The 17,427-nt window shown below is 40.5% G+C and overlaps 1 protein-coding gene across 5 annotated transcripts; it reads left to right on the top strand.

Annotated features, from left to right (window-relative positions):
• The first annotated feature begins 15,098 nt into the window (after positions 1–15,098).
• TCEAL1 (transcription elongation factor A like 1) lies at positions 15,099–17,179 on the top strand. Of its 5 annotated transcripts, none has more exons than XM_045779403.2 (3): positions 15,099–15,254; positions 15,694–15,768; positions 16,146–17,179. In XM_045779403.2, exon 3 carries the CDS (start codon positions 16,158–16,160, stop codon positions 16,635–16,637), a length of 480 nt encoding a protein of 159 aa, XP_045635359.1. In that variant the 5' UTR covers positions 15,099–15,254; positions 15,694–15,768; positions 16,146–16,157; the 3' UTR covers positions 16,638–17,179. The 5 variants fall into 5 exon arrangements, with proteins under 5 accessions (XP_045635359.1, XP_045635362.1, XP_045635363.1 ...); XM_045779406.2 differs by having other exon boundaries at positions 15,694–15,780; XM_045779407.2 differs by having other exon boundaries at positions 15,118–15,258; positions 15,694–15,780.
• Positions 17,180–17,427: the final 248 nt, after the last annotated feature.

Raw genomic sequence — 17,427 nt, 5'->3', positions numbered from 1 at the left:
GAAGCACACTCCCCCCTGAGCAAGGAGAAATGGGCTTGATCCCAGGACACCTGGATCATGACCTAAGCCCAAGGCAGATGCTTAATCAACTGAGCCACCCAAGTACCCCAGAAACTGTAATTTCTAATGAAAACTAAGAAGTAAGCAATTGTGGATTGCCTATTACACTAACATTATATGGATTGGCAAATTTATAAATATATTTCATAACTTCTAGAAGTGTATTCTTCCTCACAGTAAATTTTTCAATATGATTATGATTACATTAACAACACAGAAGAGGGAGAAACACTTCCCAATTAATTCTATGAGACTAGTATCACCCTGATATCAAAACAAGACTAGGTATAATAAGGAAACTACAGACCAATACCTTTTATAAATTAGATGCAAAACCCTCAACAAATTACTAGCAAATTGAATCCAGCAATATATAAAAATTATTATAAGCAATGACCAAGTAGAATTTATCCCAGAAATGTAAATTTAGTATAATACACAAAAGTCAGTCAATATAAGCCATCATATTAACAGAATGAAAGCCAAAAACCACAAGATCATCTCAACAGATGCAGTAAAACATTTGACAAAATCCAGCACCCTGTCATGATAAAAATATTCAACAAACTAGAAATACTAAAGAACTTCTTCAACTTGATAAAGGACATCTACCAAAAACATACAACTTACATCACACTTAAGGGAGAAAGACTAAAAATGTTCCCTCTAAGAACAGAGAAACAAGATGGGGATGTCCTCTCTGGCCATTTTTACAGATTGTACTACAAGTTCTATAGTCAAGAAAAAGAAATAAAAAGGCATCTAGTTAGGAAATAAATAAGTAAAAGGATCTCTATTTGAAGATAATATAATCTTATATATAGCAAATCCTAAGGAATCCATTAAAAAACTATGAGGGCTAACGTATTAGTGGAATACTGTGGCAGTATACAATATCAATATATAAAAATCAATTGTATTTCTTTACATTAGGAATTAACAATCTGAGGGGCACCTGGGTGGCTCAGTCATTAAACGTCTGCCTTTGGCCTAGGGCGTGATCCCTGCCCCACTGGGGGCCTGCTTCTTCCTCTCCCACTCCCCCTGCCTGTGTTCTCTCTCTCACTGGCTGTCCCTCTCTCTGTCAAATAAATAAATAAAATCTTTAAAAAAAAGAAAAGAAATTAACAATCTGGAAGTGAACTTGAGAAAATAATTCCATTTACTGTGGCATCAAAAACAAAAACATTGTTAGTAATATATATAACAAAAGAAATTCCAGACTTAAAAATTGAAAACACAAACCGTTATTTAAAAAAAAATAAGAAGGTGCACCTGGGTGGCTCAGCCAGTTAAGCGTCCAACTCTTGATTTTGGCTCACGTCATGATCTCAGGGTTGGCTCTGTGCTCAGCAGGGAGACTGCTCAGGATTCTCTTTCTCTCTCTCCCTTTGCCCTTCCCCCGCACGCTTGTGCTCTCTCTCTCTCTCAAATAAATAAACCTTTAAAAAAAATTTTAAAAAATAAAGAAGACCTAAATAAAGGGAAATCCCATGTTCATGGATTGAAAGACAGTATTGTTCAGATGGCAATATTGATCTACAGATTCAGTGCAATCCCTATCAAAATCCCATCTGGCTTCTATGTAAAAAATGACAAAATAATTCCAAATTCATGGGATCCAGAACAGAAAAAAAATCATCTTAGAAAGAATAATATTGGCTATCTCATACTTCCCAATTTCAAAACTTGCTACAAAATAACAATAATCAAGACGGTGTGGTACTGCTATGAGGACAGATAATATAGGTCAATGGAAAAGAACTGAGAGCCTCAGAGTAAACCCTCATATTTAAGCTCACTTGATTTTTGACAAATGTGCCAAGGTAACTGAAGGGGAAAGAACAGTTTTGAAACTAAAGTGGTGGAACAACTGGATATCCACATGCCACAGATTGAATTTAGACCACTACATCATAAATATACCAAAATTAACTATCTGGGTCATAAGTATTAACATAAGAGCTAAAATTATAAAACCCTTAAAAGAAAACATAGGAGGAAATCTTCATGACCTTGGGCTTAATAATGCTTTCTTAAATATGACAAAAGTATGTGCGACAAAAGATAGGCTATATTAGACATCATCAAAATGAAAAAGTTTTGTGTTTTCAATGATACCATTAAGAAAATGAAAAACCCCAAAGAATGGGAAAAAATACTTGCAAATCATATATTTGATAAATAGCCCTAAGATATAAAGAACTCTAGAAATTCAACCCTAAGAAGACAAATGACCCAATTTAAAAATGGGCAAATTATTTGAATAGACATTTCTCCAAAGATATACAGATAACCAATGGGCTCATTTAAAAAAGCTCAATAGCATTAATCATTAGGGAAATGCAAACCAGAATCAAAAGGAGATAACAGTTCACATACAATATGATGGCAAAATGAAAAGGATGGAAAATAATTTTGACAAGGATGATGAGAAACTGGATCCCTTACACATTGCTGATGGGAATGTAAAATGCTGCACCCGATTTGGTAAATAGATTGGCAATACTTCAAAATGTTAAACATAGACTTATCATATGACCTAGAAATTCTATTCCTTGGTATATACTCAAGAGTAATAAAAAGATATGGCTACATAAAACTTAAACACAAATATTCATAGCAGCATTGTTTATAATAGCCAATAGAAAAATTGGAAAAACCCCAAATGTCTATCAATTGATAAGTAGATTAAACAATATGTGGTATATCATATAACAGAATATATTTGACAATAAAAGGAAGAAGTATAGGGACAGCTGGGTGGCTCAGTCGGTTGAGCGTCTGCCTTCAGCTTGGGTGGTGAGCCCAGGGTCCTGGGATCAAGTCCTGCATCAGGCTCCTTGTTTGGCGGGGAGCCTGCTTCTCCCTCTGCCTGCCGCTCCCGTGCTTGAGCTCTCTCTCTCTCTGACAAATAAATAAATTAAATCTAAAAAAAAAAAGGAAGAAGTACTGATACATGCTATGACATGGATAAACCTTGAAAACAATATGCTAAGTCAAAGAAGTCAGCCACAGAAGACCCTATATTGTATTATTAAATTTCTAAGAAATTGCTGTATCAGCAAATCTGTAGAGATGGAAAGTAGATTAATGGTTGCTTGGGGCTGGCAGTAGGGTGGGGAAAGAAAATGACTGGTAGTGAAAACCAGGTTTATTTTTGGGATAATAAAAATGTTCTTTTTTTAAAGATTTTATTTATTTATTTATTTATTTGACAGAGAGAGATAGAGCAAGAGAGCACAAACAGGGCGAGCCACAGAGGGAAAGAAGCAGGCTCCCAGCCCGACGAGGACGATGAGGACAAGGATGAAAACAAGGATGAGGACAACAACTCAGGAGTCAATCCCAGTCCCCTGGGATCATGACCTGTGCTGAACGCAGATGCTTAACTGACTGAGCCACCCTGTTGCCTGGGGATAATAAAAATGTTCTAAAATTAGATTGGGTGATGGTTGCCTAACCCTATGGATATACTAAAAACCACTGATTTGTACACTTTACTTGAGTGAATTATATAGCATATAAACTATATCTCAATAACACTGTTAATGAGAAATGATTATACAATAAAAACAACAATGTATTGTGTGTTATAACATATGTAGAAGTAAAAATAAGACAACAGAAAAAAAGATGAGAGGCGGAAATACATGGTTGTAAACTTCTTCCATTATCCACGAAGTCATATAATATTATTTGAAGGTATATTTTGTGATATTATAAAAGAAATAAAAGAAATACTGCAAACTCCAGAGTCATGGCTCAGATATTTTATCTGGGGGGAGAAGCAGGCTGTAAACAGAGAGCTTTAAATCTCTTCCCAAAGGAAATGACTTCATTTGCAACAGCGTGTGGAGAAGATCGAGCTAAAGGAGCTCTTGAAAACAGTGGAGGTTGTACTGTGTAGTATAATAAAAAATAGGTATTTGGTCTTGGTCTCTAGTTCCTGGCACAGAGCTCCTAAAACTCTTGGGGTTTCCTAAATTATAGGACTGTCTTTTGTTATTCATAATGAACCCCATTTGACCACATCTGAGCTTATACTCATGAGGTGACTCACATGTCCCTAGATAGCTTCAGAATGGGGGCTGGTCACCAAAAAGACCAAACAAATTATTAGAAGGTTGGAACTTTCAGTCCCATCTCCCCTCTCCCAACCTCTCAGGAGGGAGAGGGGCTGGAGATTGAATTCAATCACCAGACCAATGATTTAATTAATCATGCCTATGTAATGGAATATCCGTAAATCTCCCTAAATGACTGGGTTTGGGGACCTTCCAGGCTGGTGAACACATCAATGTGCTGGGAAAGTGGTGGGCCTGGAGAGGGCATGGAAATCCTGCACCACTCCCTACCCCCCAATAACCTACTCTATGTTTCTCTTCCATTTAGCTGTTTCAGAGTTGTATCCTTTAAAATAAACCAGTACCAGTAACTAAAGCACTTTCTTGAGTTCTGTGAGTTGTTCTAGTAAAGTACTAAAACTGAAGAGGGGGTCATGGGAACCTACACATTTGTAGTTGGCTGGGCAGAAGGGTGGGTAGCCCGGGCACCCCATTTGTGGCAAGTGTCTGAAATGGGGTCACTCTTGCCAAACTGAGCCCTTAACCTATGAGGTCTGCACTGACTAGTGAGTTAGTGCCAGAATTGGATTGAATTGTAGGAAAACCAGTTGGTGTTGGAGAATCAGAGAACTGGTTGGTGTTGAAAAACACAACGCCTTTGGTGTCAGAAGTAGTGCCAGGTAACACCACACATGGTGAAAAACAATTGAGAGGACATTGGTAGATTCACTGGAAATAGAGACTAAACTGTAGGTCAGCTCATTTACCAGAGAAAATCTGAAAGAGAGATCTAAGAGAAGACCTCGGAGCAGAACTAATCTCGGTCTGTAGAACAATTTATGCCTCAGGGCATTGTTGAAAACAATAGAGCAATCAGCACACAATTAGTGATGTTTAACAAGCACGTGTGGTCAGGGAAGTAGATAAAGTGAGTCCTGCCAGAACCACTGTCATCCCAGGGTGACTGTGGGCATACCTAAAGCTGTGCCCACTGAGGAACAACGTTAGAGGTTTCACACTGCGTGTGGACACAGACATTATTTGTTTAGAGACAAGCTGAAGTATCTAAAATAATCTAAATCATCTAAAATAATCCAGCTAGTCACTAAACAAACAGAAAAATAACAAAAATAAGCCCCCCCATGGGAAGGAGGAGCCAATACCCAGAGTTGTTACAATATATTATCTAAAATGTCCAGTTTCCAACAAAATATTATGAGATGTGCAAAGAAACAGGAAAGTATGCCCCATATATCAGAGAAAAAAGCAGGCAACAGAAACTGCCTGTGAGTGACCAGATAACAGATTAAAAAAGACATTAAAGTAGGGGCACCTGGGTGGCTCAGTCATTAAGCGTCTGCCTTCCGCTCAGGACGTGATCCTGGGGTTCTGGGATTGAGCCCCGCATCAGGCTCCTCCACTGGGAGCCTGCTTCTTCCTCTCCCACTCCCCCTGCTTGTGTTCCCTCTCTCGCTGGCTGTCTCTCTGTCAAATAAATAAATAATCTTAAAAAAAAAGACATTAAAGTAGCCACTATAAATGTGATTGCAGAATTAAAGGAAACCATGATTGAAGAAGAAAGGAAGATACGATGACAATGTGAAATCAAATACAGAATATCAACGAAGAAATTATTTTTAAAAAAAGAGCAAATGGGACGCCTGGGAGGCTCAGTCAGTTGGGCATCTGCCTTCAGCTCAGGTCATGGTCTTGGGGTCCTGGGATGGAGCCCCAGTTTCAGGTTCCCTGCTCAGCGGGGAGCCTGCCTCTCCCTCTCCCTCTGCCTTTCCCCATTGTTCATGCCGTTCTCTCTCTCTCAAATAAATTAAAAAAATCTTAAAAAATAATTAAAAATTTAAAAATCAAAATAAATTTTAAAAGAACAAATGGAAATTCAGGAGTTGAAAAGTACAATAACTGACATGAAAAATTCAACAGTATATTTGAACCAGAAGACTAATTAGTGAACTCGAAGATACAGTGATAGAGATTAAGCAATCTGAACAACAGAGAGAAAAAGGACAAAGAAAAATGTATAAAGCCTCAGGGAAATGCGACACATTATTAAGTGTTATATTAGCTAAGACTCCCAATGGTAACTTGAATCCCAAGGAACCAAGTAAAGAGATCCAGAAATTATATGTAAGAAGATTAACATAAAAAAAGTTATGGGGCGCCTGGGTAGCGCAGTCGTTAAAGCGTCTGCCTTCAGCTCAGGGCGTGATCCTGGCGTACCGGGATCGAGTCCCACATCAGGCTCCTCCGCTATGAGCCTGCTTCTTCCTCTCCCACTCCCTCTGCTGTGTTCCCTCTCTCGCTGGCTGTCTCTCTGTCACATAAATAAATAAAATCTTTAAAAAAAAAAAGAAGATTAACATAAAAAAAGTTATAAGCATATACTTGTTTCTTTTCTTCCCTCTTGAGTCTCTAAAATATGTAAAATTACACAAAGTAATAATTATAACAGTGTATTGTTGGTTTTGCAAGATGTATAGGTATATTATATATAACAACATATAACAATAAAATCAGTGGAACAGAGTTTCATAGGAGTAATATTTCTGGATCTCACTAGAATTAAAGTAGTATAAATCTGAAGCTGATTCTGATAAGTTAATATGTATATGGTAAGCACTAGAGCAAACACTAAGGACATAACTAAAATTTATAACAAAAAATCATTAATAAAACTAAAATGCAACATTAGAAAGCATACATTCACTTAATACAAAAGAGGAATAAAGTGACAAAAAAGATGTGACATATAGATAACAAGAAGTAAAATGGCAGATCTAAATTCAACTATTTAAGTGATAACAAAGTATGATTGGATTAAGCTGTCCAAAAAAAAGGCAGGGTTGTCAGACTGAATATAAAAAAACCAAAACCTAATAATATGCTATTTACAAGTGCCACATTTTAGATTCAAAAATAACAAATAGATTGAAAGTAAAAGGATAAAAACAATATACACACAGCAACCACAAGAAAATGGAGTGGCTATAGTAATAATCAGACAAAACAGACTTTAGAACAAAAATTTTTATAGAGATAAAGAGTGACATTTTATAATAATAAAAGGGTCAATCCATTAGGAAAACATAACAGTTATAAATATATATGTACCTGATAGAGACCATCAAAATGCATGAAGAAAAACTTATAAAAATTAAGGGAGAAATAGACAATTCAATGATAACAGTTGGGGACTTTCAACTTTTAATAATGGATGGAACAATTAGGCAGAAGATCAACAAGAAAATAGAAGACTTGGGGCACCTAGTTGGCTCAGCTGGTAGAGCATAAGACTCTTGATCTCAGGGTCATGAGTTCAAGCCACAATGGGGGTAGAGATTACTTAAAAAAAAACCAGAAGACTTGAACATTATAAACCAATTAGACCTAATTGACATCTATAGAATCACCACCCACCAGCAAGAGGATATATATTCTTCTCAAGTACACATACTCCAGAACAGACCATATGCTAGGCAATAAAACAAACCACAATAAATTCGAAAGACTAGAAATAATACTAAGTATGTTTTCTGCTAATACAGAAGTAGAAAACAGAAACAGAAAGAAATTTGGGAAAATCACACATATGTGGAAACTAAACAACCACTCCTAAATAACCAATGGATCAAAGCAGAAATCAAAAGGGAAATTATAAAGTATATTGAGATGAATGCAACTGAAAATACAACATACCAAAACTTACGGGATGCAGCTAAAGCAATGCCTAGATGGACATTTATTGCTGTAAATTCCCATTAAAAAAAAAAAAAGAAAGAAAGGGGTGTCTGGGTGGCTCAGTCAGTTAAGCATCTGACTTTGGCTCAGGTCATGATCTCAGGGTCCTGGTATCAAGCCCCAGGTCAGGCTCCCTGCTCAGTGGGGAGCGGGCTTCTCCCTCCCTTCTGCCCCTCCCCCTGCTTGTGCTCTCTCTCTCTCTGTCAAATAAATAAATAAAATCTTTAAAAAAGATAGATTGATGACCCAGGAAAAGAAAAAAAAAAAAGAAAACTCAAATTACTAGAGTCAGAAATGAGAGGACATTACTACTGACTTTACAGAAATAAAAGGACTAGGAGGGAATATTATGAATAACTGTATGCCAATGCATTAGATAACTTAGATGAAATGGACAAATTCCTAGAAAGACACAAACTACCAAAACTGACTCCAGATGAAATAGCAAATATGAACACACCTATAATAAGAGAATGGATTAGTAAACAAAAAACTACTGAGATGGAAAAGTCTAGTTCCCAATGGCCTCACTGGTAAATTCTACCAAACATATAAAGACGAATGAGTACCACTGCTTCACAGACTTTTCCAAAAAATAGAATACTTCCCCACTCATTCTATGAGGCCACTATTATCCTGTTACCAATACCATACAAAGGCTTACATGACGCATTGGGGCAAGTAAATGGTGAGCATGTTACTTCTATGACTGCTAACTTCCAGGAGAGGCCACCCTTTGGTTCCATTCAGAACTTACTTCCAACACAGAATACATTCTAAGAAACACAAATGACCAAGAAACCCAATCACATCGTTTCTTGCATGTGTAACTTCCCTATATTTGCCAACCACTTAATTGAAAATGATGACAAAGAAGGAAAGGGAGGGGTACCTGGCTGGCTTGGTCAGAAGAGCCTGCGACTCTTGATCTTGGGGTCGTGAGTTCAAGCCCCACATTGGGTGTAAAGATTACTTAAATTAAAAAGAAACTTTGAAAAAAGAAGGAAAGGAAAGATAGAGCAACCCACAGTTCTTCTCCTTTCAGTTCTTTTGTAGCATGTGCATATGTACATGTATCAAGAAAAATAAAAAGTTTATTTCTGTGCAGCATTTCCATTACTCTGGTAAGAAATAAGTACAAATGCATGTACAAGCTACAAAAGATGAACTGTGCAATTTTGGTGATTCTGCATATGAGTCAAATGCTCTTGCGTTTGCATTTAAAACTGGTATCAAAGAATACAACAATGAACTATAGAATTCATGCTAATAATATAAAATTTCACATTATAAATAAAAAGCACCATGTCAAGGTCAACATCCGTGGTCATAAATCCTATTGATAGCATGTAGCCTTGATGTGATGTGATGAAATGGTACTTTATCTCTGTGATGTTCCTCCCCAAAACCCATAATTCCAGTCTAACCAAGAGAAAAACACCAGCCAAATCCCATTAAGATTGTAAGTATCATCAAAAACAGAGAAAGCTTGAGAAACTGTTATAGCCAAGGGGAGCCTAAGGAGATATGGCAACTAAAAGTAATGTGGCATTCTGGATGGGGCCTAGGAGTAGAAAAGGGGCATTAGATTAAAAAAAAACAAAGCAAATTTTAATAAAGATTAAACTTCAACTAATGGCAATATATCAATATTGGTTCATTAGTTATAGCAAATGTACCATATTAATGTAAGGTGCTACTGGGTATGGAATATATTGGAATTCTCTATATCTTCTTAATTTTTCTGTGAATCTAAAACTGCTGTAAAAAATGAAGTCTATTTAAAAAAATGAAAAGCAAAAGAGAGACAGGAGAAAAAAAAAGCTTTATATTTTAGTCCCTTTAAAGGTACTTTCTCCCTTGCTCTTTGAACAAGGGGCCTTGCATTATCATTTTACAAAGGGCCTTGCAAATTATGCAGCCTACCCTGACTCTGCCCCAACCTCTGTCATCCAGACCTCAGACTGGGGTTGTCCTGGGCCCTTCTGAGAGTCCCTGAGGCCAAGAGTAAGGCTGTGAGTGTGTGTGTTGGAGCCCAGCAGGGAAGGCCAGCACAGGACAAGTTCTGTGCACTGACCTTGTCTGCATTCCGGGAAAAGCAGCAGCAGCAGCAGCAGCAGCAGCAGCCACAGTCTGGAGAGGTCCCCACTCAGACCAAGTGGTGTTCCTAAGAGAAACCCCTCCTCGACATGGTAGGCAGCCTGGAGCTGGAAGGGACCTCATGCATTGGTCTACCACAACCCCTGGCTCCACCTTTTAGGGAGAAGAAGGAGGACATGAACAGAGGCCTGAAGAGGGACAGAAGCCTGCCAGGCCTCCGGAGCCCTCCAGCAAGTCAGTCACAGCCTGGGTCCTGCCCAGCCCAGGGCCTGGTACTGCCTCCCTCTGGCCCAGGTTGGACCTGCCTTCCCAGTTCCTGAGTGTTTCCCAGCAGCCTGAGTTGCTACCCCACCTTTCCTCAGAGCCCCTTCCTTGTTTCTCTGGGCATAGGAGGGGGGAGGGAGAGACAAAGTGTGAGTGTGAGTGAGTGAGTGAGTGTGTGTGTATGTGTGTGTGTGTGTGTGTGTCTAGCCCCAGTTAGGAGGAGGCCAGAAGCAGAGAAGAGAAGGAAGGCTCTTGTCCCTGCATTTCCCACTTGGTTATTTCCCCTGGGGCAAAAGTGGGGGAGAACCTGAGAGCTACAGGCTGGACAGGGCCTGCTGCAATCCATGGCAGCTTGTCTTGAGACCAAAATGCTGCCATGGGTGTCATTAGGAAAGAATGCAGAGGCGGCAGCAGCAGGGGGAACCTCTGAGCTGGAGAGGGCTTTACTCCAGGCAGACAGGGCCTGCAAAGTGAAACCAGACCTCCACGGAATCTGGGCTGTAGAGAGGCTCAGAGGCAGGGGGCTCTGTTTCCGCCACAGAAGTGCAGCCTCACCAGAGAACAGGAATCCCTAAACCAGAAACTCACCCTGGACTTCCTCAGATCCCCCAGAGAAAGGCCATTTCCCTGGAGACTGTTGCCATGGCAGCAGCTGCCAGGGGCTGACTGCCCTCCCCCTTGCCTGCATGGCTGCCCTGCCTGCCTTCTGATACCTTCAGCAACTGCTACCTGAAAAGGCCTGTACTGTCCACTCTGGCTGCATGTAAACGTGCCTGGAGCCCACTGCCCAGGAGCAGATTTACAAGGTGGCTAAAGGTTCCATCTTTACATCATACTGCCAGGATTTCAGTCCCATCTTGGCTACTATCATCTGTGTTTCCATCGGAACAGTTTGTAACCTCCCATAGCCTTCGTTATCTCACCTTTAAAATGGCATTTCTTAAACTGAAACCCTCCCCAGCGATTGTGAGCCAAGCAACATGTCCTCACAGGACCCTGTCAGCAGTAGGCAATCAAATCCATAAGAAGGGTTATTTCATAGCACCCACCCCAACCACACACAAGTAGCAGACCACATCCCTTTGTAACAAATGGTTGTCACCATGCAGAACCACCTTCACTTTATTCCCTCTTGAGAGCCTGTTCTCTCAAGGGAACCCCAAATCAGTTACTGTCAGGCAGAGACTTAGAGCCAACACAAAGACATTGTCCTCATTCTTCCTTCCATTCCTGGTTCTAGCTCTTTATACCTCCCTTGTGTGACCCCCATGTTTACCAAGTTCTCAACAAGGGTTAATTTATACTAGTTTGGGAGCTTTCAGGGGCAACCGTGTCTCCTACTATCAGCAGCACTAGAAAGTAATCCCACCCTATAAGATCACACTGAGAGAAGAAAGGAGGGGAACTGGCCTGGCGGGGCACACTCCAGGCTGCCAAACCCAACAGGGGAAAGGAATTTTTTCATTTGTAGTTAGAGCTCTTTGCTGAGATCTCCCCTAGATCCTTCCTGATCTTGCTGAATTTATCATCCTATTTAATACTAATGGCATGCTTAAAATTCATATTTTGCAGCTAACATACTGAATGATAGAATTTAGATTCAAAGAATAAGGGAGTGAATCTAACAAGACAACATTTAGCCCAGAAAAACAGAAGTTTCTTTTTTTTTTTAAAAAAAACAGAAGTTTCTATACGTGTGTTAAAATGAAAATGATTTACATACATGCACCCTTATGTTTTTGCAGCAGTATTTACAATAGCCAAACTATGGAAGCAGCCCAAGTGTCCATCAATAGATGAATGGATAAAAAAAATGTGGTGTATATATATATATATATATATATACAATGGAATATTATTCAGCCATTAAAAAGAATGAAATCTTGCCTTTTGCAACATGGATGGAGCTAGAGAGTATTATGCTAAGTGACATACGCCAGAGAAAGACAAATACCATATTATTTGATTCATATGCAGAATTTAAGAAACAAATAAACAAAGGGAAGAAAAAGAGATACACCAAAAAAACACACTCTTAACTATAGAGGACAAACGAATGGTTACCAGAGGGGACGTGGGTGGGGGGATGGGTGAAATAGGTGAAGGAGATTAAGAGTACATTTATCTTGATGAGCACTGAGTAATACATAGAATTGTTGAATCACTATATTGTACACCTGAAAGTAATTTAACACTGTATGTTAACTATACCGGAATTAAAATTTAAAAAATTAAAATGATTTATATAAGTGTCTTAACAGGGATGTGTGAAACAGATTTGGGGGTGTCAGGTGATTGCAATTAAAGTGGATTTAACTGTGTGATACAGCACCCACAAAATCTACTATGATAATAGGATGCATCTACAGATGTATAGTAGCTGTTCCAGAATGAAGGTGTGATAAGATCACCCCATTCTACACTAGGCAGAACATTCAGTATTTTCAGAGGCATTTACAAATTCAGGAGCATGTAGGATGGTGAGAGACTTTAAAAAAGTATATCGTATCAGAAAGAACTGAAATAACTGGGAGGTTAAACCTAAATAAAATAAGTCTTGGTGAGAATATAATTGTTTAAGGATTAAATGAGATAGCATATTGCAAATGTTCAGCACAATACCTGGCATAAGTGCTCAATTAATATTAATTTATTTCTTTTTAAGATTTTATATACTTATTTGACAGAGAGCACAAGCAGGGAGAGTGGCAGAGGGAGAGGGAGAGGGAGAAGCAGGCTCCCCACTGAGCAGGGAGTCGGATGTGGGGCTTGATCCCAGGACTCCAGGATCATGACGTGAGCTGAAGGCAGATGCTTAAATGACTGAGCCACCCAGGCGCCCTTCGATTAATGTTAATTTTAAAAAAACAATAATTAAAATTTTTTTAATTAAAATAAAAAACAATAATTCATAGTAATTTTAGCATTAGGTCATACTATTATTATTATTATTTCTATTATTATAGTTAATGCTTACAGAGTGCTTTCTATGTGCTAGGTACCTTTCCAAGTCTTTTACATATACAGATTTATTTACTCATTTTCTCAGTCCCATGAGGTAGGTACTACCATGTCTCCAATTTTGCAGATGAGGAAATTGAGTCACAGAAAGTTCAAGTAGATTGTCCAGTGTGCCTCACAGCTGGGAAGGGGAAAGAACTAGAACATTAACTCTGGCAGTGTCAGGCTATCAAGGGTAAAAGGCACTTTTGTTACTTATTCTTGTTTTGTATCACTCCAGAGCGCAGAACCAACACCAATGTATGTAAACTACTGGAAGGCAGGTATCAGCTCAATAAAAGAAATAACTACTCTGAATGATTAAAACTGTATGAAATTTCACATCACAGGATGTAAAGGGAAAAGGGGTAGAAATGAAGAAATGAATAAAATGGGGAGTCCTCTTGGAAAGAAACCATACAAATGATGAAGCCAACCTTTGGTGAAAAGAATAAAGAAGGCATAGTGAAACTTGGATTTTAAAAGACACACATCACTGAAAAATTGAAAAGTAAAACAGTTATGGAAAAGATACAAAAGTAAACTAATATTTGTCTTGCTATCTCAACATAAAGTAAATTAGATGTTGGAGAAAAGTGACAAAAACCTCTAAAAATAGTAAAATTCCCGCATGAATTTGTTTGGAAACTTACTAGACAGCCTGGGTTTGAAAAAGAAAATGATCCCAGGATCCTCACAGTTCTGACAGCCACCACCCTGAAACTACAAAATACAGAAAGGAGAGGTACAGTTTGCTCTCTGGAAAAAAGGGCACCCGCATGAGAAAGTAGCATCCAGGCTGATATGAGTAGATAAGATGCAGGTATGAGGTCGAAGACCATAAAACACTATTAGATCCAAACATACATACTTGTAATGACAAGTGAGTATGTTAATATGATTTTAATCCTGCTACTCAGTGTGTGGTCAACAGAATTATTGCATAGTTGGATATGAATATCTTCTGTGCTGAATCTTTTGGGTACAGCAGTCCCAGGACCCAGATATTTGCTGATTTAATGACTTAATATACACTTTCTTGACCAGCAACACCAAAAGGTGGCTGGTTAAGGATTTAGAGCCTCAGAAAAACCTCTTTATATATATATACACACACACACACATAATAGTATAAATGGGGGTGCCTGGCTGGCTCAGTCAGGGAGCATGTGACTCGATCTTGCGGTCATGAGTTCAAGCCCCGTGTGTGGTGTGTTTACTTAAAAATTTTTTTAAATAGTATATATATATAATGCCACACTCTTCACCAAAAATGCCCCCATTACATTTAATAAATACGTTTTTAGGCTATTTGTACTTAGATGGACAAATGTGTATTTAATGTTTTTAATTTACATACTTTACAAACAACTCTTTCTAGAGTTCTAGAAGTAAATGATTACTAATTTAGACTGGAGCCTCTATTTCTGATACAGGTTTGGGGGCTCAAAAAAATCCTGAGGTCATGGAAAAGTGAAAGCTTATCTTCCATGAAAGTGACAAGAGATGGTAAACAGTGTTGATAGCGCCGAAACGGATATGATGGAGTTAGGGATGTGGATTAAAGCTGGGAAAGGTGACATATGGTATTGATTCATTAAGGAAAAATAGTCAAATTTCAGTGCAGGATCTGGGCTCTAGGGGAAATAATGGGCCTTGGTGGCTGACAACGGGAGAATAAGGGAGAGAGGTGTTATCAGGGTAAGCAGCAGAGAAGAAGAGGCAATAACTCTCAAGACCGGATGCTGACCGTCTCTGGTAACCAGCAAAAGACAAATATAAACAACGAGGTGAGTGACGATGCCTGATGCATTGCGTGTTAGGAAATACTGGCAGGCTGCAGCACGGCCGCCCGCGGTCAAAGCGGTAACTGGGGATCTGAGCTCGGCGGTGACGCGCGGCCCTCACGTGACCACGAGCCTATGTCTGCCCAAGTCCCTCTATCCTGGTCCTTTTTGCCTGTCCAGACACCGTCTGCCTCCTGCCCTTTGGTCGAAGGGAAGAGCCGAAGTAAGTAAGTCCCCTTGGTCTTCCTAAATCGGTATGAGTGTCGGTGCTGCCCAGTAACCTCTGGGATCGGGATGGCAAGAGTACAGGCCTTTCCCTAGACCCAGCCCCGCCCCCTGCGCCCACATTTCGGTGCAGAAAATGGTGGTCTTGGGGTGAGGTGGGGAGATGAGTGGGGGCCCCTGGGGGACACAGACACTTAGAAATAGTTTCTAAGTAATCCTTTCCTTCCACTTGCCGCCTGAAAAGAAATGACGAGCACTGCGGGGTACGGGGTGGTGGGGCACGGACGACGAAGCCTGAGGTGGGGCGTGGGGGAGGGGAAGCAGAGGGGGCTGGCGTGGGGGCGGCGGCTACTGCCCAGGAAAGGGACGTGCGTGTCAGTCAGTTCTTCCCTCCTCCCCACTCCCCGCCCCCTACCCTGTCTCGCGTCTGTCTGCAGGTCTGCAGGTCTGCGGGTCACAGCGGTGCGCCTCGCGGAGAGGACGCCTAGAGCAAACCGCCAGGAGAGGTCCAGGTCTGGGAAAGGGTGGGCAGTGGCCCGGGATGGGGTGCGTGGGAGGACGCTGATGGGAACCGAGACCGCTGATGGGAACCGAGACCGCAGCACCACCGCCCCGCCCCGCCCCTGACACTGCGGGAGAGGCCTGTGGCAAAGCCTGCTGGGAAAATGGTGGGCTTTCTGGAAGGAGGGGGCGAAGGGGGCTGCGAGGGGTGGGACGCGGCGAGGTTCCCAGGGCCAGAGAGACCCTGGACAAGCGTAGGTTGGGGAACCTGGGCCCCGACACGGGAAAAGTCAGGTATGGGAACCCGGGGCCGGGGTTTTGACCCAGCCACCAAGTGTGTTGACTCGACTTTGCCTCCCTTGTCTCCTTTGAATAACTGTACTTAAAGACCATCCTGAACATGGAAAAATCCTGCAAAGAAACTGAAGAGCAGCCGCAGAGCGCACCCAAGACGGATGAGGAGCAGCCGCCTGTGGAGCACTCTCCCGAAAAGCAGTCTGCGGAGGAACCATCTTCCGAGGAGCAGTCATCGGAGGAGGAGTTCTTTCCCGAAGAGCTCCTTCCCGAGCTCCTTCCCGAGATGCTCGTATCCGAGGAGCGCCCTCCTCAGGAGCGCCTTTCTAGAAGGGACCTTTTTGAGGAGCGCCCTCCCATGGAGCAGCCTCCATGTGGAGTGGGAAAACATAAGCTAGAAGAAGGAAGCTTTAAAGAGAGGCTGGCTCGCTCTCGCCCGCAATTTAGAGGGGACATACACGGCAGAAATTTGAGCAATGAGGAGATGATAAAGGTGGCAGAGGAGATGGAAGAAATGAAAAGAGTTCGCAACAAATTGATGGTTATGCATTGGAAGGCGAGACGGAACCGTCCTTATCCTATTTAATGTGTTCGGCCTTTAATTCTGTTTTGCCTGATATAAGTATTGCCACCTGAACGTTGCATTTTCTCATATACCTTTACCCATCTCAATTATAACTTTATGCGTGGCTTTATTCTAGGTGTTTCACTTGTAACTGGCATAAAATTGGGTTTTCCCCGCCCACAAACTGCAAGTTTCCCTTTTACAATCACGAGTCTAAACCGTCTGCATGAAAAGATGTACATTATATATTGTGAAGTGAAAAAAAAAATTTCGAAAAGTGTATGTTGTATCCCATTTTTGTAAAAAAAGTATATTTATATATTAATATGCAAAGAAAAAACTGAAAGTATATACTTAAGTGGCTTAACAGTGGCTATCTGTGCCGTAATAGGTGTTTTGTTTCTCATTTTTTGCTTCGTCGGAACTTCTCACTTTCCAAGAAAAATATATTTTACTTTTGTTGCAAAAAAATATGATGGTAAAAAATTTAAAAACTGTCAATTGGCTTATAAAGACAATGTGGCACTTAATAAATACTTGTCAGAAGTTTAAAGAAAAGTAAATCCAATGTTTGTTTGTTTTATAAGTAGGCTCCATGCCCAGCATGGAGCCCAGTGCGGGCTTGAACTCACAACCCTGAGATCAAGAGCTGACCTCAGATCGAGAGCCATACGCTGAGTGGACAGAGCCACCCAGGTGCCCCAATCCCATGTTTCTTTTAAATCTCAGGCAGAAAAACAAACCAGGTACTTCTATTTAAGGGTCATTCTTTTCCCATTTAAAGAGGAATAATGCTTGACTTACAAGGTGG

Source organism: Ursus americanus, chromosome X, assembly GCF_024610735.1.
Source record: "Ursus americanus isolate L20-20 chromosome X, mUrsAme1.1.p, whole genome shotgun sequence".
In the NCBI taxonomy this organism is placed as follows: Eukaryota; Metazoa; Chordata; class Mammalia; order Carnivora; family Ursidae; genus Ursus; species Ursus americanus.
This window is presented reverse-complemented; position numbering and strand designations above follow the sequence as displayed.